The sequence below is a fragment of the Sminthopsis crassicaudata genome, chromosome 2, assembly GCF_048593235.1.
Source record: "Sminthopsis crassicaudata isolate SCR6 chromosome 2, ASM4859323v1, whole genome shotgun sequence".
NCBI lineage: Eukaryota > Metazoa > Chordata > Mammalia > Dasyuromorphia > Dasyuridae > Sminthopsis > Sminthopsis crassicaudata.
Genome location: NC_133618.1, coordinates 165,858,415 through 165,885,924, shown reverse-complemented (window position 1 = coordinate 165,885,924; position 27,510 = coordinate 165,858,415). Strand labels below are relative to the sequence as shown.

Sequence of the window (27,510 nt, the reverse complement as noted above, 5' to 3'; positions counted from 1 at the left end):
CTTTAACAGAAGACTGCTTTCCAGAAGGAGGGAGATAATAGACTCACTGTACTCTACCCTTAGTAGAAAATAAGTGGAATAAAATGGAATATTGTATTTATTTCTGAATACCATAAAGAAAAGAAAAAAGGTAGGGCACATCTAGGAAAATGACTAGCATGATAACAGAACCATACAAAAAACTTGTTGAAAGAACCAGGGATATTTAGCTAGGATAAATTTGGAGAGTGAAAGGACAAACATAATAGCTCTTTTCAAATATCTGAAAGACTTTTGTGCAGAAGAGTGTGAGACATTTAATTCTGGTCCTAGAGGGAAGAACTCTAGAGGATTCCCTAGAAAGAACAGGTCAGGAATGCAAAAACAACAACAAAAAAACAAAACAAAAAAACCTGGGCTTCATTCTAAACAATTAGACTTTGTAGAAGTGGTACTGGAACATTCAATGGGTCAGAGAGTGATTAATGTTTGGAGATGTTAGAGGGGGAATTCTACTACAGGTATAGATTGGACTTGATGGTCCTGCAAGTCCTCCCTAGTCCTCCCCAGCTACGAGATCCTATTCTGTGATTTCTCACTTAGATCACTCTTTCATGTTTTGTTGTCAGAGTATCTAATTTGCAGGACTCACTAAATGTTAGTTTTGTTGGTGGTAGTGATGTAACATAATTTTGTGGTCCTATGATGTTAGGAGGGGCTTCTATTTTAACAAGAAGTCAGAGTCTGCCTCAGGGACTTCCCACTCCCCCAATATAAGAACAACAATCTGTCTGATTCTGAATACACCACTCCTCAACTCATTGCTGACTGATAATCTTGTCAGCAAGTACCAAATTCTGGAGAGCACTCCACCATCCTACCTATGGGTCATAGAATTAACATGTCAATGATAGAAACCTGGATAAATGTGACTCTTTGCTTCTGTTTCCTTGCTAATTTCTTTTGGAATTCAGCCTACTTGTAATGGCATTACAATTACAATAAATTGTGCCCCTTGACTAGAAAATGAGTTCAAGCTTGCAAAATTCTTTTGAGACATCTCATGACACTGGTTTGTGACCCCAAACTTTTGGGCTCCCTTTTCCAACCTCAATAGTAGTTTGCAACTAAGAGGTCTAAGAAAAAAAATATCTTACTAAGAACTCCACTGACTCACTGATGAATGCAGAAAAGATTTATTTTACCATCTTGAAAAAATGGATGCATAGATGAGTAGACACACTTTTTGGGACTCCAAAGACAACATTTATTTCCTACCCTGAAGCACAGTTACAGAAGTTATTCGACATGACTCTCCACCCCTCATTACATAGCCAGTCACCCCAATGGAGCTTCCATTCCAGAAGCAGGAAGGTAACAGAGGAGGGCTAAAGGCAAAGGACAAAAGATTCTTTTCAATTCTCTGGTCCACATCCCTGATTACAAGTCAGTCCCTGCCCCCAAGGAACTTACATTCTTTTGGGGGAAGATTACCTCCACCCTTGGTTATTCCTTGATGTCCTTGTGAGTTTGGGTTTTCTAATTTAAGTTTCATTTCTCTAATTTAATTTTCATAATTTCATGTGCAAACCAAAATACCCATCCATTTCTCAGAGTTTTATTGAAAGAAAAATGATTAAAAAAAGATGTCATTAATAGTGGAGAAGCCTAACAATGAGCTGTTAGTTAGCTATTATCTATCTTCCTTCAATGGTATAAGTGAATGCTTTATCTATTTCAGGGAGTTTGGGTTCAGAAGCTTTCTTTAAAATCAATAACAAGTGACAGAGAGAGAAGTTGCTGATTACTGACTATATAGATGTGCTATATTTCTCATTGCCCCTAGGATAATGCAACTGAAGAAAGGGAGACTGTGCTTTATCTTTTTTTTTTTTTTTTTTTTTTTGCAATACTTCACAGTTCCAGGTAAAGAACTATATATATAGTCAGTCCTCAATGAATATTTTATGATGGATTTGTCATTTAAACCATGCTAGTTGTTATAATAAAGAGATAGTGGATAAAAGGAAAAAATAAATTTGAAGATAGTGATACAGGTTAAAAGTTAACAGCTCTAGTTTGGATAGAAAAAATCTCTGTGAAGTTTGTTAAAGCTCTAGGGTAGTTTGCATGACCCTGGCACTAACTACCACAGGTATAATGGGAGTTAAAAATATTTACTTCTCAGAACCTCAAAACCTTTGGGAAAATTTCCAAGGAGCTTCAGCAAGGGTGTTGGAAAAGACTGATTTGATTTGAAGGATTAATTTCTAAGTCTGTTGGGTGAGACTATGGGCATGACTAATAAAAGAGCCTCACAAAGAATTATAGCATTCCCTTAGAAGAAAGAAAAGGAATACTCACACATTTCCTACTATGTGCACTAAGTGCTTTAAAGATATATCTTTTACTACAATACTAGAAAGTAGAAGCTACTGTTATTATCATCATTGCCATTTTACAGTTGAGGAAACTGAGGCTTAGATGTTAGATGGCTTACATAACTAGTAAGGATGTGAGGCTGGATTTGCACTAAGGTCATCTTGATTCCAAGCCCAGCATCCTATCTATTATAGCATACTAGCAGTTCAATTGAAGAATCCCCAATAGTGTCAATAGATAACAGAAACAACAAAACATGCAACAGTAGCAGTTAGAAAAGTTAGTGTCAGACTTTTAATAAAAAACTATTTTGATTTCCTTCCTAGGCAAAGGGAAGAATACAATAATAATAATAAATATGCACATTGGACAATAGAAAGAAGATGAAATTTATAGAGGCAGAATACCTGAATTAGATTTTTGGCTCTGCTACTTAATAATTGTGTGACCTTGAACAAGTAACTGAACATATCTCAGATTCAGTTTGTTCCTTTGTAAAATGAGCACACTGGATGGAATGATAGCTTGATGAAGAGGACTTTGACTCAGTGGTGTCATAATATGCAATGAGTTTTATTTAAGTGAGGAAATACTGTGCAAAGTCACTGACCTCACTTTCTCCCTCCAGAATCATCCGAGTCCAGTGGCAAGATACAGATCAAGATTTCTAGAGAATCCCTGGATGCAGAGGGAGACCTTGGCCATGTTAAGCTAAGGCCTTTAACAGATCTCAGTTTGACTAAGGCAATACCTAACCAGTGATGAAAGCTAGGTAAGAAATGAGACAGAATGGCCTGTTTTACCTAATCAAAAAAAAAAAAAAAAAAAAAGGAAAAAAAGAAAAATTAGGCTGGGAAGGGAAGACCTTTGGAGTTTCTGGCCAAAAGTGAAGCAATTGCTATTTACATTCACTCTGATCAATCAGTACCCAAACAGCGACCAAGTAGAACTTAGGCTGAGATCAGTTGTTGGCCAATCAATGAGAACTAGAGTGGTCTGGAATTAAGGCATGTTTCCTAAGAAAGAGATCTAGCCAGTAAACTCCAAGATATCTTGTAATGTTTCAGTGACCAAAATTCCTTTGGGGGAATCACCAGCACCAACAAGTAAAGGTCTATTACTTTATGTGGACTGAGGAAAAAGAAGGAGAAAAGAAAGGAGGAAGGAAGGAAAGCAGCAAAGTAAACAAGAAAGAATGGAGGGAAGGAGGAAAGAGAAAAGGAAGAAAAGAAGAAAAGAAAGTGGCTGTGTTGTCCAATTGGTCAGATGCAATTTGATCCCCAGTGGGGCAGCTTCTACTGTTGTTCACAGAGGTTGTTTTTTGTCCTTTGTTCTTGGACAGGACCATGACAGTCCACTATGGCACCACCTCCCTGAAGTTCTAGTCTTCTTTGAGAATGACAGACAAACAACAGCAAGGAAGATGATGATAATAATGATAAATAGCACTTTAGGGTTTACAAAGCACTTTATATGTATGATAGCATTTCATCCTCAAAACAACCCTGGAAAATAGGTGCTATTATTGTCCCCATTTTCCAGATGAGGAAAATAAGGCTGAGAAAGGTTAGTGACTTATCTAGTGTCATGATCTAGTTAGTGTATGAAGCTGAACTTGAGGTCTCTAGAGTGCCTTCTAGCTCCAAATTCTAGATCCTGTACCATAAAAAAAGTCCAAATTGGTAATGAAAATGAATGGCAGTGAATGGCTTAACACATTATTTTTTGTCACATATATCAGAGACCAAAGTCCCCGTGTCCTATTCCCCTCATGGCCTATACATTTATTAAGTTATTTGCCTTAGAATTCATAATTCCTGAATGTTCTTGTTCAGATATAATTACTTAGAATATGATAAGAAGTATTCACTCTACATAAAATTGCCTATTTTGTTGAGATTGAATCATGTAAAAATAAGCAAACTCCCCTGATGCAGAGTTTTAGATGTTGCTCTTCTTTGGATTTGTAATGAAGAATTATTTCTAGTTTGTTTCTTAAAAAGAAGCTCTAATTTGGGGTTTGGTGTGGACCAGCTTGAACAGAGTTCTGTCTGAGTAACTTTTCTGATATTTATTTCCCATGCAGATAAACTCTAGTGAACACCACCATTTTTCATCATAACTGTTAGTCATAATAATTGATACTTTCTTTATAAGGTTTTCTAAGTACTTTACTGCCATGGGATGTAGGGTGTGATCAGGGAAGAGTAGTACCTCTGGTGTGAGGACTATGGAGACCTGTCAGGGATGCTCATTAACCTGTGGTGTCTTTGATTCACCCAGCTCTTCATCCCTGGCTCCAAGAAGCTGTAACATGCTTAGTAACATAGCCACAGCCTAGTAAAGCATCTTGGCAGTTGGGCTAAAGCAGTTTGAGAATAGAAGTGTCTACTCCAAGCATGTAAAGACTTGCCCCAGTGAAATGAGCAGATAACAATTTGTTCCAACAGCCAAGTAAGGCAGCTAAAGAAAGCACTGTAAGTGCTTAGAGCTTGGTTAAACATTAAAGATACCAAGGTTATTCGTTGCATCCTGGGCCAATGCTACTGGATGGTTATGATTCTGGAAAATAAAGGCTTACATGCCACTCTGTCTCATTTAAATCTATTTTATGTACTAATCAAAAAGCATTGTACATTCCATTTTACCTATCTCAAAGTCCGAAGAAACAGGCAAGAGATGAGACAGCAGCTGATTATAGACTGAGGGCCGTATTCACAACAGTATCCAGGCCATATGTGCTTCCTCTCACTAGACTGAAGCAGTAGTGGGATTTGGCAGCCTCCTGGGTGTTTGAGCACCTTTTTAAGGAATGCACTGCTCACCTCCTGGTGAGAGGAAGAAGCTATAAAAGGTGCCCTAAAAATGATCTGCTTTAGTTAATCCTGGCATACTTACTCTGCAGCAGATGGAGATCCTATCCTATGGTTGAAAAACAAAAAAAATCTGCAAAAACTTTGCTAAGATGATTCCACTCACCATTGATGTATGGAATGTGTGCATATTTAGGGGTAATATGAACTCCAATAGACCTGAAAAGTGAACAGCCCTGGTTGTGGGAGAACTCAACAGGTATTACATCTAAATAGCATCCCTGAGTGAAATAAAGCTGATAAATTAAGACTAGCTTGCTAAAGTTGGAGCTAGATATATGTTTTTTGGGGGGAGTAGCTACAACAAAAGGGAATACCATGAAACTAGCATAGATTTTCCAGTCACAATTAACCTAGTTAACAAGCTTGTTTGCCTACCAAAATGACAGACTCATGGCAATGTGATTGATTCCCATTGTCAGGAAAGGACCATGTCACCATCATCAGTAAATATGCTCCCATCATGATGAACTCTGATGAAGTCAAAGTAAAATTTTATGAAGACCTAGAGACTCTCATCATCAATGTCCCAAAAGAGGACAAACTTATAATTCTGGGTGACTTTAATATTAAAGTAAGTTCAAACTATCATGGAGTTGGAAATAGCAACATCAATGATCTCTTACTACTAAAAACTTGTTCACTTCATGACCTCATCACCAACACTGCCTTCCATTTACCTAAATGCCATAAAACTTCATGGATGCATCCTTGTAGCAAACACTACTAGCATGTAATCATTGTTAATAAGAAAAAACAAGTTAAGATTTGAGAGTGACAAAGGTAACATGTAGTGCAGTTGTGGAGTGATCATAGACTTATTCTTTCAAAACTAACTAATCACATTCAAAACAAATAGCAGCCCCAAGTGAAGAAGACTATCAGAAGACTTAATATCAACTGATTAGAGTACTTGTCCAAATGGGAACAGCATATTGTTAATTTGAAGGGAAAGCTAAATCAACACACAGTTGACAATAATGAAGAAGAAAAAGAATAGATAGTATTCAGAGATCAGATATACAGAACTGCATTTATTCAACTGGGCCAGAACACTCACAAAATCAAGTTTGGTTTGAAGAAAATGATGGGCAAATTTAGAAACGACCAAATAAAGAGAAGACTACAGGATTTACCAAAAGCTAATTCATCCATCTCTAAAAAGGTACCTTTTAACTACATCAAAAGTAAGGTATGAGTGAAGCTTAGACAGATGCATTAAGACTCAGTAAGAAGGCAAATTAAATTCATTTTTATGCTGATAGTAACAATCCAAAGTAATTTTATGATGACCTGAAGGCTATTTATGGCCCAAACATTAGTGCATCTCAACTGCTTAGTGATGATGGAACCAGATTGTTTGATGATAAGATCATGATCCGGGAGAGATGGGCTGAACACTTCAAAAGACTATCATCAATCAGTGCTAAAGCTACTGACCATTTACTTCAGCTTGCAGTCAATCCCTCTCTATTTGAATTTCCAACCAATGAAGTTCTAAATACCATTGGACTGGTCTTGCAAAGTGACTGCTGCTGATTTTACTCCAGCTGAGATATATAAAGTGGGTGGGAGGGGAGGGAGGACCATTGCTTATATACAAAAGCTGACTGGAATTTTATGGGCTATATGGCAAGAGGAGATTATCCCCCAGGAGTTCAAGAATACCTCCACTCCATTGCTATCTCTAAAGGTAAAGGAAACATTGTTTTATGATAATCTCAGGGTGTGTATGTGGGGGTCTCTTTCTTAGTCATGGTAGTAAGATTGTTGTCAGAGTCCCACTTAATAGGCTGATACTTAATTTGGAAATGGTCATCTATTTAAGAGGCAGTGTAGCTTTAGAAAGGGCTGAGTGGAATCATTCTCACAAACATTTTTGCAGATTTTTTGTGTTTTTACTATAAGATGCTATCCTCAAACTGCTACAAGTCCAGTATTCCAGGGTTGGGTAAAACAGACAATTTTTAGGCACCTTTTCTAATCTCTTCTTACTATCAGAAGGTGAGCAGTTCAGTCCTTAAAAGGGTGCTCAGACACCCAGGGGACTGTCAAATCCCACTGTTGCTCCAGTCCAGTGAGAGGAAGGTCTACAGAGTCATGGGTCTGACTTCATTGCTATATGTCTAAAAACGTGGATAGTCTACCAGTGTCATTCCAGAAAACTGAGCTGCTTCTATTTGAATTTTCTTAGGAAAGTTCTGATAATCACCTAGCAAGATAAGGTAACAGGTACTAAGGGCCTTTAATTTTATTTTATCTGTTTGTCTGTCTGTCTGTCTGTCTGTCTGTCTGTCTATCTATCTATCTATATACCCACCTATCTGTTTGTTTATTTGCTAAGATCAGATTTGAATTCAAGTCTTCCTGACTTCAGGGCTGGTGCTTTATCCACTGCAATACCTAACTGCCCCAGTAAGGTCCTTTCTTGAGCTGAATTGTCAAACATTAAAACTATATTGCAAAGAATACAACTCTGATGAGCTGGACATGTTGTTTGCATGCCAAATGTAAGCTTGCCTAAAAGATTACTTTATGGAGAAATCACATGAAGAAATACTCAGTGGAGATTAGAAGAAATGATATAAGGTCCTTTTTGAAGAACTATGGAACTGATCGCATGACATGGAAGATACAGGCAAAGAATCACCCCGTAGAGTGTGCCTGCATCAAAGAAAGTATTGTGCTCTAAGAGAAAAGTCAAGCTCAAAAGGTGCATGATGTGTGCAAATTTAGGGACATTTCCACTCTAAATGTTCATATGGACTATTTGTGTCCAGCCTTCTGAATTTGCTCTTTCTGACTCCCCCACCCCCATTTCTCACCAAAATGTTGAATGTTGAAACTTTATTTTTATATTTTGTAGGATTGAAAATGACTACAATCACACAATTCTGTGTTTACTAGAAAATGTACAATAATTCCAGGAAGCTTTGCAACAATAGTAGCTACAACATTGATCAAGTTAATCAGATTAATATCTCACTGAAATGCCCAACTACTTTACTGAATTCTTCCAAATGAAGGATGCAGTCACATCTGAGAAAAATATCTCAAAAGGTGGAATAAAATGGAATAGCATTTAAAATCTTATTTATAATTATCACATAAAAGAGTTAGAGTAAGAGACAGAGATACAAATTTGGAGCTAAGAAGGGTTTCAGGTCCTATCTTTGACCTGTATTGGATACAACTCTGGACAAATCATTCTTTACCAGTAGCTCCCTATGCCAATGAAATTACAGGTCCAGACCAAAAAATATGAATATAAATATGTGTGTGTGTGGACGCATGTGTGTGTATGAATGGAGGCAGCTAGGTGATCAGTGGATAAAATTGTAGGCCCAGAGTTGGGAAGACCTGAGCTCAAATGTGACTGTAGATATTTACTGTGAAACCCTGGACAAGTAATTTGCCTTAATCTACTGGAGAAGGAAATGGCAAACCTCCCTAATATCTTTGCCAAGAAAACCCCACAAACAGTATGGTTCCTAAAGTTACAAAGCGTTGGACACAATTAAACAACAACAATAACAATAATTACACATATGCATGTATGTATATTATATATATATGCACACACATAAAGACATATATATCTATGTGCATATTTATATGCATATATATGCCATATGGAAAAGTAGACACTTTATATAAAATATATCCATCTCTCCATAATATATATAATATATAAATTATAAACATATGCATACATTAAAAATATAACAATATAGCATATGCACAATATGTGTGTATATGTATATACACATGTACATACATATATGAAATTCACATTTCTTAATGACAATGCTGTTATGTCAAATAAGCACAGAAAAATATGTCAAATGGAATTGTATAAAATATGTTAAACGGTTATGACATAGGCCAAAAAAGGCTGATAAAGGAAATCTCTTTCCAATGAACCACATCCAAATAATCTAAGAAAATAAATAAATAATAAGTACTTTATTTTATATGTTAAATTATATTTATATCTTGACCAACAACATCATGACACGGTAGTGGTAGTTAATAGAATTGATAATTGAACAAGCATATTCACATCTCTTGCCTGATTTAGACAATTCCAATGACCTTAGAGACAAAAATGAGCAATTCCATCCCTGGGAATGAAACTCCCATGAACAGACTTTGCTTATTTCTCACCTAATTTTTTTCAATTGAATTTAACCTGAATCAGATTCTGCCACTTATTTTCTGAATAATGCATTAACAGCATACTTGTACCATTAATATGTGCCAAGAAGAAGTATTGTTAGGTAGAAGGGAAAATAATGATCTATTACACAAAACAGCAATTCATATATAAATGATTCAGCTCATGAGTTAGTCTGATTAAAGTATAATAGAATCAAATACGTCAAAATAAGAGAATACATATTTACAGTAATGATGTTTGTGCAAGGTTATCTGTAGGCAAATCATGATTAGCAAGAAGAAAATGGAATAGATTATTCCAAAGAAAATACTTCATATAATAATCACAAAATCCAATATTTTTTCTGCTTCCAACACACTAGTAAAAATGAAATACAGGGAAATACTGAATTATAAAGGAAATGAAATCTAATATGTAAATAAAGCTCATTTAACTTGCAAGAATCATAAATTATAAAATGGGACTAGAATTAAACATATGTCTAATAACATTTGCACAATAAACAGAATAAAAGTAAAGCAAGAAATTAAATTTTGAAATTCAGTGTCATAAACTGGCTTTTGTTCAACTTCATTATCATGTTTTTTTAAATTAAGTTTAATATCTTTATTGATAATTTTTTATTTCTTCCTTTATCTGGTATCATTGGAGAATGACATATTTGACGTAAAGGGGATTAGTCAGATATTTGAAGCATACCTTTTCAAGTACTAATGATTTCTTTAATTTGCTCATTTTAATTGGAATCTTTGAAAAAATGTAAGCTCAAGTACATCGGAAGATGATATTGCTGCCTTCTACAATACTAAGGAAAATAGCAGATGAGGAAGATTAAGGAAAAATATAATGAGTTCTGTTTTGGACATATTTAATTTAAAACATTGAATAGGTCTGCAGAAAATTTTAGGCAGGCTAGATAGATTTGAAAGTCATCAGCATAGAGATGGGTAATTAAATTCATTTAAGCTGATGAGATCACCAAGGCAAGTAGTATAGATAGAGAAGAGAAGGACAGAACCCTGAGGGATACTTATAGTTAGATCATGGCAGGACACAATGACAAATGAGAAGGAATAAGCATGGAAACCATTGGTTCCAAGGAGTTGAGGAAACCCAAAAAGACAAGAGCAGAGTAGAGATGTAGATTCAAAGAGTAGGTTTTGAGCAATGAGAGCAAAGCTCCAAACTCATCCTGGGGAGGCCAGAACTATGAGACTTTGAAGAATGTATTAATCCCACTACTCTGGGGACAAAAGGGGATGAGACTGTATTTGTTTAGAACTATGTGTAATTACTTATTTTACACTTTGTTTTGTTCTAATTGAGTGTTCTATAGATTTACTATTATCTTTTGCCTGGGTTTTATTAGTAGGATGGGTATCTGAGGGATGTTAAAAAGTTTCCAGTTTACAACTGGAGACAATTGAGGTATTACCATCTGAAATAAATACTCTCACAACCTGAACCTTAATTGGTATTAATCTACAAATGAGTAGATTATGAGATACATATCACTGTAGAAAGCTTGGAAAGTGTGATTATGTCATCAACTGATGCTGAGTGAAACGAGCAGAACCAGAAGATCATTATACACTTCAACAATGATACTGTACGAGGATGTATGCTGATGGAAGTGGATTTCTTCAACATAGAGAAGAGCTAATCCAATTCCAATTGATTAATGATGGACAGAAACAGCTACATCCAGAAAAGGAACACTGGGAAATGAATGTAAACTGTTATTTTTACCTTCTGAATCCAATTCTTCCTGTGCAACAAAAAAATTCGGTTCTACACACATATATTGTATCTAAATTATACTGTAATATATTTAACATATATAGGACTGCTTGCCATCTGGGGGAGGGGGTTGGGGGAGGAAGGGAAAAAATCTGAATAGAAATAAGTGCAAGGGATAATGTTGTAAAAAATTACCCATGCATATGTACTGTCAAAAAATGTTATAATTATAAAATAAAATAAAAAATTAAAAAAAAAAAAAGAAAGTGTGATTATGTGATTAAAAAAAAAAAAGGATTTTCAATCATCTTAACAGGCTGGAACAATGGGGAAACATAACAGGATGAAGTTAAATAGGTAAAAATTAAGGTTGCAGGGTTTAAAAAAAAAAGCAACTGCAAAAGTATGGTTGTAGAAGATCTGGTTTAACAAAAATTAATGTGAACAAACCTAAAGAATTTTTTGTTGTTTGTAGTATAAAATCAATCAATAATCAAAGAAGTACCTACTATCTGCTAGGCACTGTACAAGGTACTAGGGATACAAAACAAAACAGTATTCATCCTTCAAGTTGCTTATATTCATCAGGTGATAAAAATATACACAGATTATGGTATAGATAAATAGATACAAAATAAATACAAAGCAATTTTTTTTTTGAGGGGGAGGTACTTAACATCTGTGGAGGATCAGAAAAGACTTTGTGAAGAAGGTAGCACTTGGGTGGAGTCTAGAAATATTTTACTAAAGATTCTAAAAGTATATGTGAAGTTGTCAGTTATAAACATTTATTGAGCACCTACTATGTGCTAGGCACTGTGCTAAGCATTGGGGATATAAGAAGAAAAGGTTTAAAAAAATCACTGCCTTTCTTAGTCTTAAGGAGCTGATAGTCTATGCATTGCTTTCATGGCTTTGCAAAGCAGATGGCATAAAAATCAATATTGTTACATGGCTGTCAAAAGACTTAGGTAATAATCAGGGTGCATTAATAAAGTATCAAATCTAGATTCATAGAAGTAATAAATAAGACTTATTGTATTCTGCATTGGTGAAGAAATTAGAACAGCAAATGGTTTTAATTGTGGGAATTGTGTGAATCACACTGACTCCATATTGGACTCAATTTTGGATCTAGCTTAGTTTCGTTCCCTTTCTATTTAATTATGGGTCTAATTCAATTTCTGTCTTGTAAGAAAATTTTATTCAATTATGGGAATTGGAAGAAATCCTTATTGCATTGTTTTAACAGAGCCCTGTGGGGGTGGGAAACTGGACCAGGTATCTCCATGTGATGCTTTGAGATTCTAACCTAAGAAACCAGATTATGAAGCTAATCAGAAACCTAGTCAAATCCAAAAACAATGCAAGGAGTTTTTTTCACAGTTGCACATCTCAAGGAACACTTATCTGAATGGTGATCAATGAGTTGTTTCTGTGTTCCTTTGATTGCATGAGAGGTGAGAATGAGACATGACTTTTTCTGACTTCACCATATTTTACCTGTTTACTCTCACTCTTCCTCAACTTGGAAAGTCCCTAATTTTTCCCTTAATTAGAAATCAGATTACCTAATTTTGTATCCTACTTGTTTTCTTCTAACTAATTGGTCTCATTTGATTAATTATTTTTAATACATACAAATCTCTTTTCCCCTGTTTTCAGGAGCCAGCCCTAATCTGAGGAAGCAGCCTGGTCCAGATTTGTTAAGCAACAGGCATGCATTGCTTAATAAACTGATATAATTGGAAACTCAAGCTTGGTGTCCCCATTCATTTCATCTTTCACTTGCCACATTGGTTAGGACACAATTACAGTATAATATCAATTACAGTATAATATCATATTTTAAGAGATTAACAAATAAGAATGTATCTGGAATAGGATGGCCATCTCACATAAGATAAAATTGAAGAAACTTGAGGTATTTTAAATCAGAAAACAAAAGTATCCAGAAAGCAGAGAATCCAGAGTGGTATCCTTCTCAAAAGAGCAGCAGCCTGTGCCCCAAACTTTTTTAACTGTCAGAGTTTGTATTAAGTTGTCATAGCCTTCTAGAAATACACAGGATTACAGAATCAGGGGAAACCTCAGAATCAAGTTCACACCACAAGGTTAGAGATCAGAACTATTATTTCTTGAGCATAGAGAACTCCTAATCATTTCAAGTCAACAAGCATCTATCAAGTGCCTTTGTCTATTGGAATAATTTTTTTTTTTATCAAATCCAACTCATCATCCTTGTCCATGCCTGTATTACTCCTGGATCTATCTTCCTAGGCCAAGGAAAACAAAAACAATCAGTCTTCCCCATAGTGACTCTTCAAATAACTGAAAAAAGCTTTCCTGTTTCCCTGAAATAATCTCCGTTCTAGAGTAGACATTTTCATTTTATCAGGCCAGTCTTCATATGTCATGAAACAAGAGGAGCTGTATCATGCAGCTTGACCTTCCTTTGTCTTATAGTCAACTAAATAATATCTTCCCTATACTGGGGCACCCAGAACTGAGCGTGACACTCCAGGTATAATCTGACCAAAGTAGTGTGCTAGAACATTTGTCTTCTTGTTCCTGGAAAATGCTTTTCATTTAATTATCCTGTCATCATGTTATCTCTTTTGGCTGCCATATAATTGTGGAAATCTCATCTCTTGCTAAATCTCATCATCCTTGGTACTGTATCTCATCACCTGTTAGTATTTCTGTTGAACCAGCTCCCATGCTGTACTGATTATATATCCTGTCACCAGCACAAATGCTTCAAATTCATCCACTTCACCCAACCCTTCTGATCATGGATCTCTTTAAGTGCTTAAGTGGGCACTGGTGAGAAAGGCATGAATGAACTCAACTTCTGCCTTAAAAATGAGCTCAACTTCTGCTCAGTCTACTGAGGCAGAGAAGCTTATACATAAGTGCACTATTTTTTCTCCTTTTCTACATAAAAAAATATCCATAGCTACCTTCTCTTAAAGGTTAAAGGAAAATTGGGAATCTACCCCATTTTCAAACCTATATCTCTATTATTTATCCTTTGTCTGATTCCCTATTACCTCCTTTTGGATCTTCATTAATTTCTCTTATATTCTTAATTTTTTTTTCTACTAGCTTCTTCTCTGGCATACTCCACTAGTCTAAAACCTCCTTTACTTTAATCAGGTTATATTTTCTTTTTCAAATTAATTTTATAATTATAATTTTTTGACAGTACATATGCATGAGTAATTTTTTTTTACAACATTATCCCTTGTATTCATTTTTCCAAATTTTCCCTTCCCTCCTTCTACTCCCTCCCCTAGATGACAGGCAATCCCATACATATTAAATGTGTTATAGTATAACCTAGATACAATATATTTGTGTAAATCCAATTTTCTTGTTGTACGGTAAGAATTGGATTCCAAAGGTATAAATAACCTGGGTAGAAAGACAGTAGTGCAAACAGTTTACATTCAATTCCCAACGTTCCTTCTCTGGGTGTAGCTGTTTCTGTCCATCATTGATCAACTGGAAGTGAGTTGGATCTTCTCCATGTTGAAGATATCCACCTCCATCAGAATACATCCTCATACAGTATTGTTGTTGAGGTGTATAGTGATTTACTGGTTCTGCTCATTTCACTCAGCATTAGTTCAGGCAAGCCTCTCTAAACCTCTCTGTATTCAATCTGCTGGTCATTCTTACAGAACAATAATATTCCATAACATTCATATACCACAGTTTATCCAACCATTCTCCAATTAATGGACGTCCATTCATTTTCCAGTTTCTAGCCACTACAAAAAGAGCTGCCACAAACATTTTGGCACATGCAGGTCCCTTTCCCATCTTTAGTATTTCTTTGGGATATAAGCCCAGTAGTAGCAGTGCTGGATCAAAGGGTATGCACAGTTTGATAACTTTTTGGGCATAGTTCCAAATTGCTCTCCAGAATGACTGGATTCTTTCACAACTCCACCAACAATGCATCAGTGTCCCAGTTTTCCCACATCCCCTCCAACATTCATCATTATCTTTTCCAATCTGACAGGTGTGTAGTGGTATCTCAGAGTTATCTTAATTTGCATTTCTGTGATCAGTAGTGATTTGGAACACTCTTTCATATGAATGGATATAGTTTCAATTTCATCATCTGAAAACTGTCTGTTCATATCCTTTGACCATTTATCAATTGGAGAATGGTTTGATTTCTTATAAATTAGAGTCAGTTCTCTATATATTTTGGAAATGAGGCCTTTATCAGAACCTTTAACTGTAAAAATATTTTCCCAATTTGTTACTTCCCTTCTAATATTGTTTGCATTAGTTTTGTTTGTACAAAAGCTTTTTAATTTAATGTAATCAAAATCTTCTATTTTGTGATCAATAATTATCTCTAGTTCTCCTTTGGTCATAAATTCCTTCCTCCTCCACAGGTCTGAGATGTAGACTATCCTCTGTTCCTCTAATCTATTTATGATCTCATTCTTTATGCCTAAATCATGGACCCATTTTGATCTTATCTTGGTATATGGTGTTAAGTGTGGGTCCATATCTAATTTCTGCCATACTCATTTCCAGTTTTCCCAACAGTTTTTTTTTCAAATAATGAATTCTTATCCCAAAAGTTGGGATCTTTGGGTTTGTCAAACACTAGATTGCTATAGTTGTACCCTATTTTGTCCTGTGCACCTAATCTGTTCCACTGATTGACTAGTCTATTTCTTAGCCAATACCAAATGGTTTTGGTGACTGCTGCTTTGTAATATAGCTTTAGATCAGGTACAGCTAGACCACCATCTGACTTTTTTTTCATTACTTCCCTTGAAATTCTCGACCTTTTATTCTTCCATATGAATTTTGTTGTTATTTTTTCTAGGTAATTAAAATAGTTTTTTGGGGAGTCTGATTGGTATAGCACTAAATAAATAGATTAGTTTGGGGAGTATTGTCATCTTGATTATATTGGCTCAGCCTATCCAAGAGCAATTAATGTCTTTCCAATTATTTAAATCTGACTTTATTTTTGTGGCAAGTGTTTTGTAATTTTGCTCATATAATTCCTGACTTTTCTTTGGTACATATATTGCCAAATATTTTATACTCTCGACAGTTATTTTGAATGGAATTTCTCTTTGTATCTCTTGCTGTTGCATTTTGTTGGTGATGTATAAAAATGCTGAGGATTTATGTGGATTTATTTTGTATCCTGCAACTTTGCTAAAGTTGTGAATTATTTCTAATAACTTTTTATTAGAATCGCTGGGGTTCTTTATGTATACCATCATATAATCTGCAAAGAGTGATAGTTTGATTTCCTCATTACCTACTCTTATTCTTTTAATCTCTTTCTTGACTCTTATTGCCGAGGCTAGCATTTCTAATACAATATTAAATAGTAATGGTGATAGTGGGCAACCTTGTTCCACTCCTGATCTTACTGGGAAAGGTTCCAGTTTATCTCCATTACATATTATGCTTACTGACGGTCTTAAATATATGCTCCTGACTATTTTAAGGAATAGTCCATTTATTCCTATACTCTCAAGTGTTTTTTAGTAGGAATGGATGTTGTATTTTATCAAATGCTTTTTCTGCATCTATTGAGATGATCATATGGTATTTTTTAGTTTGATTATTAATATGGTCATTTATACTAATAGTTTTCCTAATATTAAACCAGCCCTGCATTCCTGGTATAAATCCTACTTGATGATAGTGTATTATCCTGGGGATGATTTTCTGAAGTCTTTTTGCTAATATCTTCTTTAAGATTTTAGCATCAATATTCATTAAGGAGATTGGTCTATAGTTTTCTTTCTCAGTTTTCAACCTACCTGGTTTAGGTATCAGTACCATGTCTGTGTCATAAAAGGAGTTTGGTGGGACTCCTTCATGCCCTATTTTTTCAAATAATTTATATAACATTGGGGCTAATTTTTCTTTAAATGTTTGGTAGAATTCACACGTAAATCCATCTGGTCCTGGGGATTTTTTCCTGGGGAGTTGATTAATAGATTGTTTTATTTCTTTTTCTGAAATGGGATTATTTAAGCAGTTTACCTCCTCCTCTGTTAATCTAGGAAGCCTATATTTTTGCAGGTAGCCATCCATTTCACTTAAGTTATCAAATTTATTGGCATAAAGTTGGGCAAAGTAACTCATTATTTCTCTAATTTCCTCTTCATTGGTGGAAAGATCCCCCTTTTCATTTTTAAGACTAACAATTTGATTTTCCTCTTTCCTTTTCTGATCAAATTTACCAAAGGTTTATCTATTTTATTGGCTTTTTCATAAAACCAACTCTTAGTTTTATTTATTAATTTAATACTTTTTTTTTACTTTCAATATTATTGATTTCTCCTTTTAATTTTAGAATTTCAAGTTTAGTTTTTAGTTGGGGGGTTTTAATTTTGTCTTTTTCTAGCTTTTAAAGTTGCAGGTCCAATTCATTGATCTTCTCTTTCTCTATTTTATTCAAGTAAGCCTCTAAAGATATAAAGTTCCCTTATTACTGCTTTAGCTGCAACCCACAAATATTGGTATGACGTCTTATCATTATCATTATCTTGGGTGAAATTGTTAATAGTTTCTATAATTTGCTGCTTCACCTAATCATTCTTTAAGATGAGATTATTTAGTTTTCAATTACTTTTTGGTCTATTTACCCCTAACTTCTTGTTGAATGTAGTTTTTATTGCATTGCGATCTGAGAAGAAGGCATTTACAGTCGGGTTATATTCTCAAGCTACTGCCTTATTTCTTTCAATGCTTTCATGTTCGACTTCTTGAAAATAGTTTAATTCATTGACTTCCTTTCTTTACTTTTAATTTACTCCTTAATCTCTGGCAATTGAATTTCTTTTACCACTTTGCTGAAATTATTCTAAGATCACCAGTGCTCTTTAACAAATCGAAAAAACCTTTTCTTATCTTTTTAAAAATCTTGTTGGAACTACAGACTAATTCTTTGAAACTCTCCTCCTTTGGCTTCCTGCATGGTATATTCTCCTGATTTTCCTTGTACTTCTTTGACAGGTCTTCTTTGGGCTTCCATTAACCTCCTTGAAGGCAAGGATTCTAATTTGCCTTTCTTTCTATCCCCAGAACTTAATACATTTCCTTGCACACAGTACATACAAAAAATTCTTATAATTGAATTTTCTGACTCTTTTTTAAAGCCCTAGATGTAAGCATTCTCTTTGTGTTGTTGGTCAATTTTTTCCATCATTCTCTACTCTTTCTCCTTTGTTGAACTTATTGGTATTATCTCTATTTACTTGCACTACTAATTCCTCTCAGATTTCTTTATCTAGATTTGACCTTTTTCCTAGGTTCCAAGATCCATATTTTCGTTTGCTTCCTGGTCATATTAAGCTGCATGTTTTTTTTAATAAACTCAACAAGTCCCAAACAAAATTATTTTTTTTTTGTCCCTGATCTCCAAGCAAACAAACAAACAAAACCCCATATCCTCTCTTAACTTTCCCATTTCTGTCAGTCATCGCTATTCTCCTACTCATTTGGTTCCAAGCCTCAGAGACATCATTACCTTTCATGGACTATTGTTCTAAAGCTAATCAATTATCAATTTTGTATCTGCCAATATGTTTCTCAAGTTGTCTTTTTAGTATTCCTATCACTGCTGATTCAGGGCCTTGTTAAACCTTACCTGGGTAAAATAAGGCTACTAACTGCTGTTAATTCTTTTTCCTTTCCTCCACCCTAGTCTATCAAATTATTATTGCCAAACTTCTTAAAGCAGAGCTTGGATCATGCTACTTTCTTGATTCCCAAACCCTGAATGGTTTACCTTAGGGTGAAATTCCCTAATTTCCCATTGGCAATCCTCCAAAATCTGATCCCAAATTAACTCTTTAGCTGCATCAATCCTTATTCCTTTTGAGTACCCTAAACTTTGACTGAGTGGATTTATTTTCTATTTTCTGGCAGCTGGTGGTACAGTGGGCTTGGAATCAGGAAGAACCAAGTCCAAATCTGGCCCAAGATACTTCCTAATTGAGTGATTCTGGCAAGTCAATTAACCTCTGTTTTTCTCAATTTCATCAACCATAAAGTGGGGATAATAAGTATCTACTTCAAAGTGTTGTAAGGATAAAATGAGATAAGGTTTTAAGTTCTCTGTATAGTCAGTGCTTGACACATTTGTTGCACTTAATTCTCAAAGACCATCACTATAGTAGAGTGAAGGCTCAGTGTCTCCACTGTGGCTGATCAGGCTGATATGAGCTCAGAAGGCTCTACCACAGGTTGAGCACAAATAGTCCACTTGAACAAGTAGAGTGGAGATGTCTCTAAATTTGTACATCTCATGTTTCTTTTGAGCTACTGCAATTCTTATTTGTTTACAGAGCATAATACCTTTTTTGGTGTAAGCACAGAGTGGTTCTTTGCCTGTGTCTATAATGTAAAGCAATTGATTCTAAAGTTCTTCAGAGAAACTTTTAGAGTGTCTTTGTATCACTTCTTCTGGCCTCCATGTGAGTGCTTGCTTATGAATTCTCCATAAAGTAGTCTTTTTTTATTATTATAGCATTTTATTTACAAGATAAAATATTTTTTATATTTCAGCAGTGACAACTGCAAAATCTTTTATTTCAATTTTTCCCCTCCTTCCCCCTATTCCTTCCCCCAGATGGCAGGTTGACCAATACATGCTAAATATGTTAAAGTATAAGTTAAATACAATATATGTATACATGTCCAAACAGTTATTTTGCTGCACAAAAAGAATTGGACTTTAAAACAGCGTACAATTAGCCTAGGAAGGAAATAAAAAATGCAGGCAGAAAAAAATAGAGGGATTGGGAATTCTATGTAATAGTTCACATTTATTTCCTAGAGTTCTTTCACTAGGTGTAGCTGGTTCAGTTCATTACTGCTCTATTGGGACTGATTTGGTTCATCTCATTGTTGGAGAGGGCCATGTCCATCAGAATTGATCCTCATATAGTATTGTTGTTGAAGTAGACAATGATCTCCTGGTCCTGCTCCTTTCACTCAGCATCAGTTCATGTAAGTCTCTCCAGGCCTCTCTGAAATCATCCTACTGGTCATTTCTTACAGAACAATAATATTCCATAGTATTCATATACCACAATCATAAAGTAGTCTTATAGGTGAACATACATTTGACATTCAAACAACATGGGTAGTCCATTCAAATTTGAGTGTAGAATTTGAATGCTTGGTCATTTTGCTCCAGAAAGTACTTCAATGTCTGATACCTTATCTTGCCAGGTGATCTTCAGAAAATTCATATGTAAGCAAGTGGTCCAATTTTCTGTCATGGCTCTAGTTGAATCCTGGTTTCACAGGTATGTAATAATGAGATCAGTACAATGGTTCTGTTGATCTTTAGTTTGATAGGCAACCTAAAATTTCCTCTCTAACTCACCTCAGTTTTGAAATGAAGTCTTCTTTCTAGTGTGTCCCTACAGTAATTCTTCTCTCCTTTATGTTTTCATAACTTGTACCTCTCCTACTGCATTTACCCTTTCTTCCCTTGTATTATATTTGTGAATATGTCTGCTATCTTCTCATAGATTGTTTCTTTAAGCCAGGGATATATTATGCTCTATTCATCTTTATATCTCTAATACTTACCATAATGAATTACAAACAGAAGATATTCAATAAATGTTTGTTGTATTGATTTGAAATCATGGATAAAATATTTATAAATATGCTTTTGGATTAATTTAGTAATGTTGTATGTACAATATGACTTTAACTAAAATAAAATAAAAATAATATTTAATAATATATTTCTACTTACAAATGCTAATATTTGTCTTTGAGAAATATGTGTCTTGAGTTCCTTTTTTCTTTCTTTTACTTTGGTTATTTCTACTTATCAAGCCATTTTCTTTTTGGTTGATTAGTTTGAGTAGTTTTCTCCTTTCCGATGCACGTGATACAACTCTCTTCTCTTTTAATGGAAACTGAAAAAAAAAGTTTAATAATTTAATGATTTTTGAAAATGTAGATATATAAAATTTATAATTTATAATATACTTTAATATAAATATTATTTCTAAAACAATATTTCTATTACTAATATAAATATATAATATTTATTTTATTAATACTTTATATATTAATAATTTGTTTATACTATATTATTTTATATTTATATTTCTTATAATATATACTATTTATTCATTTTAATAATATATTTATAATATTTCTTTTAATTTATAATAAATTTTGATACAAATATATTTTTATATAATTTATTTATATTTATATGTTTATAATATAACTTAATACTATTTATTTTATTTATTTATAATATTTATACTATATAATAATTTATATTTTTATTTATATTTATAATGTAATATTTTTATTTTAAATTATGTTATATTTAAAATATAGATTTACAATTTATTTCTATTATTTTATATTTATTGATATTTATAATATAAATACTGATTTATTTATAATATAAACACTAATTTAATACAATTAGCCAAATTTATATATTTTTGCAGACCAGCATTGTCGATAGCATGGATGATTCCATATCCTTTGTTAATCTAAAAAATTTACATTGTCATTACTGCACCAAGAATTAAAACATAATCCTATAAGTAAAATATCAAAAGATTTAACTATAGTTGATTCAATCATTTATGAGCCTACAATATCAGCTGTCTAGGGTTGAAGAAATGCAGATGTTATAAAACTTTTGACTGAGTGATATTACTTTGTGTATTTAAAAAATTTGAATTGATAGAAAACAGAGTCATTATTAAAGACAAGTTTTCTCATTAAAAATATTCCCCCAAATCTGCCTCCATTCTAGAGATACCAAGAAGTTTGGAGGAAGCAAAATTAAAATAAGGAACCTGTAATAAGACCCAAAATTTCCTCCATACAAATGTACAAAGCTTGGATAGCAAGCAAGACAAACTAATATAAAAAGGAAAATGAGATATGGTAAAATGAAACCTAAGAAATACAGCTCTGGAATGATATCCCTTATTGAAAAGAAAGTGGATAAAAAGAAGGTGGAAGAGATAATATAGCTTATGTAAGGAAATTCAAGGCACAAAGTGGGGAAGCTTAGAGAAAAAAATTTGGGTTCAATGTCAGAAGTGACAAAGAGAATTTATATTTTCATTAAAATATTTTTTAGATGATATTGCGGTTTTTGTTTTTTCTGTTCTTCATGAAGAAGAGCAATGATATCACATCCTGATTTGCGCATGAACTGGATTTAAGAGAGGCAGAGTCGACCAGGCATCAGCCAAACTCTCTTTTCCCAAATCATTGAAGTTTAATAACAAGACAAAAGTCTTTTTTATATAATTTATTAATTTTACAATTATAATTTTTGACAGTATATATGCATGGGTAATTTATTTTTACAATATTATCCCTTGTATTCACTTTTCCAAATTTTCCCCTCTCTCCCTCTATTCCCTCCCCTAGATGACAGGAAATCCCATATATATTAAATGTGTTACAGTATAGCCTAGATATAATATATGTGTGTAAAACCAAATTTCAACAAGACAAAAGTCAAGGTGGCTGGCAATGGCCTGGGATTCAGTCTTAGATGTCAACTCTAAATGCTTCCCTGAAAGTGCCTGCGTTAGCCACCTTCATGGTCCCTGAAGACATTGTTCTCATTTACTCATTCCATTGGAGAAGTCTTCACATGCATTGGATAGACATTTCCCTAACTCACCGATGGGTTTGCGACCTGCTGAGACTGTTTTACTGAGGCATGGTTAAGCTTTTTAGAGCCAAAGTGGAGAGTTAAATGAAATATGAACATCCAAGATTGATGAGCAGTCCTGAAAAGGGCTCAGCAAATCCTCATACCAGATGTGGTAGCCTTTCCTGAACACCCTATACACCCCACATAGAATCTGTGCAGAACATATAGATGAAAGGGGGGCATAGATGAAGAATTTGGGAAACAATTCACAAACTTGGTATGATTTTAGAATATAGTAATCATGAGGGACTTCAGTTTTTTAGTTATTTTTGCTAGAATTCTCTGATAAAAAGAATGCTTTTAAATTTCTTGACTTGCCTTAATAATGTTGCACAAACTTCTATGCTTTTAAGGTAACTTGCCATCATTGCTCCTGATTGGGGGAGTAAAGGAGAGAAATCCCCTTCTTCTATCTTTTGCAATATGATATAAGACATCCCTTTGCTAAAAGGTACAGAAAAATCCCCTTTCCCTACCTACCATATATTACAAGGGAAATGTCAAAGAGCAAGTCTTCCAGAATAGACATAAAAAGTACCCAAATGCTTTTGATGAATTAAAGTAACCAAGCCCAGGTGAGCTATGTCTTAGAAAGTATACAAAGGATAACTGCTCATCCTTTGTCAGCAATCCTTTGACAATAGGAGATATTTTTCTGGATTGGAGAAAATCATAAGTTATACTAGTTTTCAAAAAAGGGAAAAGAATAGAATATGCAGACTATAGACCAGTGAAATTAATATTGATAAAGGAATGGAGAAAAGAAAGGAATGGTCACAAATATCCAGCAAAGCTTAATCAAAATAGATCATGTCTATTAATCTTCCTTTATTTTTTTATAAGTACTAGAGACATCACCCTCATGTCATCATTGGTCCTCTTTGAATACATTGTTCATTCTTTGTGATATATCTGATATATCAAGAGAATACAAGAAAAAGATGTTACTTCGACTTTAGCAGAACATTTGATATAATCATTTATGCTATTCCTATAGAAATGAGAAATGTGGGGAAGATGACAGTAGGATTGTAGCATTATAAAAATAAAATTGGAAAAGATCTTAGAAATCATTTATTTTCCTACCACCTCATGGAAGGTCAAAGAGGTAAGCATTTTGTTCAAGGTCACACAGGTAGTAAGTGGAAGGAAGAGTCAGGATTTAAAATATGTAATCTGAATTTAAACTTAGTATTCTTTCCATGGTTACCCAAAAGCAAACTCAGGTAGATTTGTAAATAATTGAATGATTGAACTCAAAGAATATTCAATGATGATTTGATGTTAATGTATAGGACTCCAGGGAACTTGTATTTAGCCTCAATAACTTGGATAATGGCATGTTTATTTTTTCATATAGTGCAAAGGAAGATCAACCAACACACTGGGTGACAGGGCCTAAATCCAAAAAAAAAGATTTTTGCAGGCTAGAACACTGGGCCAAATGTAATTTAATAGGAATATATAATAATTAGAGAGGCAGCTTTATAGTTAAGATCTTGATTCAAATATTGTTTGTTACCCACAATAACTACATGACCATATTAAAGTTGCTTCATTTTTTTTATTTTCCAAGCAATTTCATAAGAATATTAGTCACAAGTAGGTTACTGATTTATTTCAGTGAAGGGCATTTCTATAGCATAAGTTCCCCAAGAGTTATAAAGTCAGTGATATAGATCTTCCTCCTCTTGCATGTCAAATCTTACTCTTAGTTTAAAGGAAATCAATTTTTCTAGGAGAAGATGGGGAAAATATGTGTCTAGGCATTAATTCATATGAAAAGATTTGGGATTCTTAATAGACTAGAAACTCAGTATGAATCAATGGTGTGATAAGACATCTAAGAAAATTCATGTAATCTTAGATTGCATTAAAAAGGTCAGTGTCCAGGACTAAGGAGGTGATAATCCAGCTGCATTTAGCACTGATCAGACTATACCTAAGGAAGAAACTAGATTCAGGAAGATCTGAGTTCAACTATGACCTCTGTCATTAACTGTGTGATTCTCAGCAAATTGCTCAATTTCTATCTGCTTTATTTTCCTCACTTATAAAATGGGGATAATAATAGCACCTATCTCCTAGGGTCATTGTGAAAATAAAGTGAGATATTATATGTAAAGTGTTTTAATAGTTATAGAGGTAATGGTAGTAGTAGTAATGGTTGTTGTTGTAGTATATTGGTAGTAGTAGTTAGTGGTAGTAATAGTTGAAGTAGTAGTAGTAGTAGTAGTAGTAGTTGCTGTAGCACAGTTAGAATTTTCTACTTAACTTTAGACATTAAATTTTAAGAAGGAAATTTATAAACTAGAGAATGTCCAGTGGAAGGCAACAGAACTAAAGCTGGTGCTACATTTGGATTAATTGAAGGAACAGTGAGATGATTCAGGCTAGGTCCAATGGTCTTGTGATGGAGAGAACCATCTGTACCCAGAGAGAGACTGAGTGTGGGTCACATCATAGTATTTTCAATTTTTTATTGTTTGCTTGCTTTTTGTTTTCTTTCTTTTTTGATCTGATTTTTCTTGAGCAGCGTGATAAATGTGGATATGTATATATATATCCACATTTATGTATATGTAACAATTGCACATGTTTGACCTTTTTTGGATTACTTGCTGTCTATAGGAGAGGGTTGTGGGAAGAGAGGGATAAAAGAAATTGGAACACAAGGTTTTACAAGGGTGAATGTTGAAAACCATCTATGCATATATTTTGAAAATAAAAAAAGCTTTTATTTTTATGAGTAAACACCTTAAAATAAAAATAGTGATTCATAAAGAGTCATCATAGTTTTTGTATGAGTGGTTACATCAAGTCAAATTTTTTTAATGTTCTTTGACAACATGCTTAGATGGAATTGGAATGAATTGAATAGCTGGACCCCAAAAGTAAGTCATTAATTGTTCAGTGTCAACTTGGAAACAAATATTTACAGAAGACTGGCTTAATATTTTGGGTACTGTGTTGAAGGGATCCTTGTTCAGATATAGGTTGGACGAGAAGGCCTCTGAAAACTCTCTTCTAAGTTGGAGATTTTACTTTGTAGAAGAGGTTTCTTTGACTAGCTTTTTGGTATTAGTGATTGTTTTTTTTAAATAAGTGTCAGGAGTCAGGAGTATTTGAGTTTAAATATCTATCTGCCTTAAGACAAATACTGTGTGTTATTGCTATCCAGTTGTTTTGGTCATGTCTGACTCTTTGCAACCTATTTGGGGTCTTGGCAAAAAAGCAGGAGGGTTTGACATTTCCTTTTCCAGCTCATTTAATAGATGAGGAAATTGAGGCAAACAGGATTAAGTGGCATGTGCAGGATAATAAGTGTCTGAGTCAAGATTTGAACTCAGGAAGAGGAGGTGTCCTGACTCCAGGCCTGATACTCTATCTACTGTACTACCTACCGGCCATGCAAACTTGAGCAAATCACATAATCTTTTTCACCCTCTACTTCTTCATCTATAAAATGGGAATAATAATAGCATACACCTCAGAGCTAATGGACAGTATTTGCAAGCCTTTAAACACTATATACGTGTCAGCTTAAATAACTGGAACAATTGATTGGAAAGGAATATAATGAACCTGTATATTGTCATGTATTTATTTAATTTATATTCAGAGTATATCATGCAAAATGCCAGGCTGGATGAATCAAAAGCTAGAATTAAAGTTGCCCAGAGAAACAATCTCAGATATGCAAATTTTACCACTCTGATGGTAGAGAACAAGAATTTAGAGGCTTCTTGATGGGGGGGAAAGAGGAAAGTATAAAAGATGGTTGAAGCTTAACATAAAAAAATAAAAAGTTCTTGACAATTAGTTCCATCAATTCCTGGCAAAATGAGGGAGAAGAAATGGAAGCAGTGTTAGATTTTATATTCTTGGTCTCAAAGATCACTGCAGACAGCAACTGTAATGATGAAATTAAAAGATACTTGTTCCTTGGAAGGAAAGCTATGGCAAATCTGGGCTGCATACTAAAAAGCTGAGACATCATCTTGCCAGCAAAGGTCCATATAGTCAATTCCAGTAGCAATGTAAGTTCAAAAGTTGGACCATAAGGAAAGCTGAACACTACAGAATTGATGCTTTTAAAATTGCAGCTATAGAGAAAACTTTTGAGAGTCCCATAGACAGCAAGGAGATCAGTCAATATTTAAAATAATCTAGTATATTCACTGGAATATCAAATATTGAAATTTTGACCACACGATGAGAAGATTTAATATAAAAGATTCTGATGTTAGAGAAGATTGAAGATGAAAGGAAAAGGGGGTGGCAAAAATGAGATGGATAATGTCATGGAAGCAATCATAAAGTTATTGATTAAAATGCCAAACAAGAGAAAACCTAAGACAGAGCCTTGTGCTCTTCATTTAAAACTTTCTTGTAGATTGATACAATTTATCTATCAGCCCTCTTTCAATTTAGTTTTTTATTCAATTATGAATTTACCCAGGTAGACTTAGGTGAATTCTTTATACTAAATATCTTTAAGTTAAGATAGAAAAAAAAAACCACTAATTCAAGTTGGTTTGGAAGAGAGAATCCCCAGTCAAGTATGGAATTTTTATTCTTTTCATCTCCTATTTGACCAAATACAATTTTCCTTGATTCACAGA

General features: G+C 34.1%; 1 protein-coding gene across 2 annotated transcripts in view; it reads right to left on the bottom strand.

Moving 5' to 3' along the window:
* SEL1L2 (SEL1L2 adaptor subunit of SYVN1 ubiquitin ligase) overlaps positions 1 to 27,510 on the bottom strand; it is a 167,909-nt gene that overhangs the window by 103,141 nt on the left and 37,258 nt on the right. For both annotated transcript variants that reach the window (XM_074287834.1, XM_074287833.1), the window contains exon 3: positions 20,933 to 21,098. In XM_074287834.1, coding sequence (XP_074143935.1) covers positions 20,933 to 21,098 — 166 coding nt within the window. The remainder of the gene's footprint in view (positions 1 to 20,932; positions 21,099 to 27,510) is intronic.